This window comes from Phalaenopsis equestris, unplaced genomic scaffold (genome assembly GCF_001263595.1).
Source record: "Phalaenopsis equestris unplaced genomic scaffold, ASM126359v1 Scaffold201348, whole genome shotgun sequence".
NCBI classification, from domain to species: domain Eukaryota; kingdom Viridiplantae; phylum Streptophyta; class Magnoliopsida; order Asparagales; family Orchidaceae; genus Phalaenopsis; species Phalaenopsis equestris.
In genome coordinates, this window is record NW_018221118.1 from 9,691 (window position 1) to 11,536 (window position 1,846).

At 37.3% G+C, this 1,846-nt stretch overlaps 1 protein-coding gene across 1 annotated transcript; it reads right to left on the reverse strand.

Annotated features, from left to right (window-relative positions):
- Positions 1 to 1,140: 1,140 nt before the first annotated feature.
- LOC110035996 (uncharacterized protein K02A2.6-like) lies at positions 1,141 to 1,767 on the reverse strand. Its single transcript, XM_020740337.1, has one exon. The coding sequence runs from the start codon at positions 1,765 to 1,767 to the stop codon at positions 1,141 to 1,143; it is 627 nt and encodes a 208-aa protein (XP_020595996.1).
- Positions 1,768 to 1,846: the final 79 nt, after the last annotated feature.

Below are 1,846 nucleotides of genomic sequence, written 5' to 3' on the forward strand. Positions count from 1 at the left end.
ATGATAAAATTTAGAGTTTCTGTCACCCTCACAAAACCTGGTTTTATTAGCCTTTTGGGCATAGAGAGCCTCTTGCATGTTGATCAGGTCCAATAAGTTATCATTAGCTGACTAGAGGTCCATTTTAGACCCCATGTCAGAAGATAAGAGCTGTTCTAAATGCAAAACATTTTGTTCAGCTTCAAGGACTTTCTTATCTATGTTCCCCACCTCCTTCCAGTTCCAATTTGTGAGATGTTTGCTGACTTTTTTATGTAACATCCAAAGCTTGATACTTGGAATGTGATGGTGGACATCAATCCAGGCCTTGTCTACTTGATTAATAAAATCCCCATGCATTGACCACATGTTCAGATATCTGAATTTGGCTTTAGTTTTAGAGGAGGAAGAAGATATTTGGATAAGTAAGGGTATATATATATATATATTTAAACGATCGAACTAACATGAAAGAAGAAAGGAGAAAGAAACAAAACAATAAAAAAAGTCATATATCAAGTTATATATGTAGAATATATTGCAAGTTAGTTTTTTTTTAAATATTCAAATATTTTTTATTACAAATTTATGTTCGGACCCAGTTGCAATTAGAACATCGGTGCTTCTAAGAACAAGACTTTATTTCTAAAGTTTGCTGTTTTGAAACATCACGACGCATAGTATTTCTTCAAATATCTTCCATTAATAGGAAACATAGGTCGTTCTCCTTGACAATTTATCAATTGGTAGGCTTCTCCAAAGTAAACCCTTTCAACCACAAACGGTCCTTCCCAGGTTGGTTCAAATTTACCTCCTATCTTGCGATATGCAAGAATAGGTCCTCTAAGGACAAGAAGCAAATCACCAACTTTAAAAGTCTGGGGGTGGACCAATTTGTAATGTGCTTGAATCATCTTGGCTTGATACAATTCCAAATTTTGTAACGCTACCAGTCGTTTTCCTTCCAAATTTTCTAATTCTTCCAGTCGTAATTTGGCATTTTCTTCAGTAGTGATTTTGTTGGCAACGACAACTCTGAGAGGAGGAAGTTGAACTTCTAAAGGTAACATAGCCTCGGACCCATACACAAGAGTGTAAGGTGTAGACTGGGTTGGAGTTCTGAACATAGTTCTATATGCCCATAAGGCTTCTAATAACTACTCATGCTAATTCCTTTTGTTTCAGTCCAAGGTCTTTTTTTAGAATTTGGACGAGAGTCTTATTAAAAGCCTCGGCCAATCCATTAGCTTTCAAATAATAAATTGTAGAATAACGCCAATCTATTCCGTGCCTTCTGACAAAATTATTAATCTTCGTGCTTTTGAATGCAGACTCATTGTCTGAGATAATTTTGTGTGGTATTCCGAAATTGTAAACAATTTGGTTCTTAAGGAACTGTAAGACATGTTGTGCTTTTACTTCTCTCAACGGTATTGCTTCTGCCCGCTTTAAGAAGTAATCGGTAGCGGCTAGAATGAACCAATGTCCCTTTGAAGATGGAGGGTCTATAGGGCCCACCACATCTGTGCCCCAACATTCAAATGGCCATGACGCAACTGTCGGGTGTAACACATTTGGGGGGTGATGTAAGACCTCTCCATGTACTTGGCATTGGTGAGAACTTTTGGCAATTTTCATACAGTCGGTCATCATCACGGACCAGTAATATCCTAGTCTTTTAATTTTCATTTTCATCTTCAGACCTGGCTGATGAGCACCACAAAGCCCTGAGTGTACCTCTGGAATGATTTCTTGAGCTTCTGTAGCATTCAAGCATCTTAACCACATTTGGTCGAAACATCTTCGGTAAAGAACATTATCTATTACAGCATATGATAGTGCTCTCTTTTTTATTTGATATGCTACT

Excerpts from the sequence above, each read along its gene's own strand:
- LOC110035996 (XM_020740337.1), bottom strand. The coding sequence starts at position 1,767 with ATGTGGTTAAGATGCTTGAATGCTACAGAAGCTCAAGAAATCATTCCA.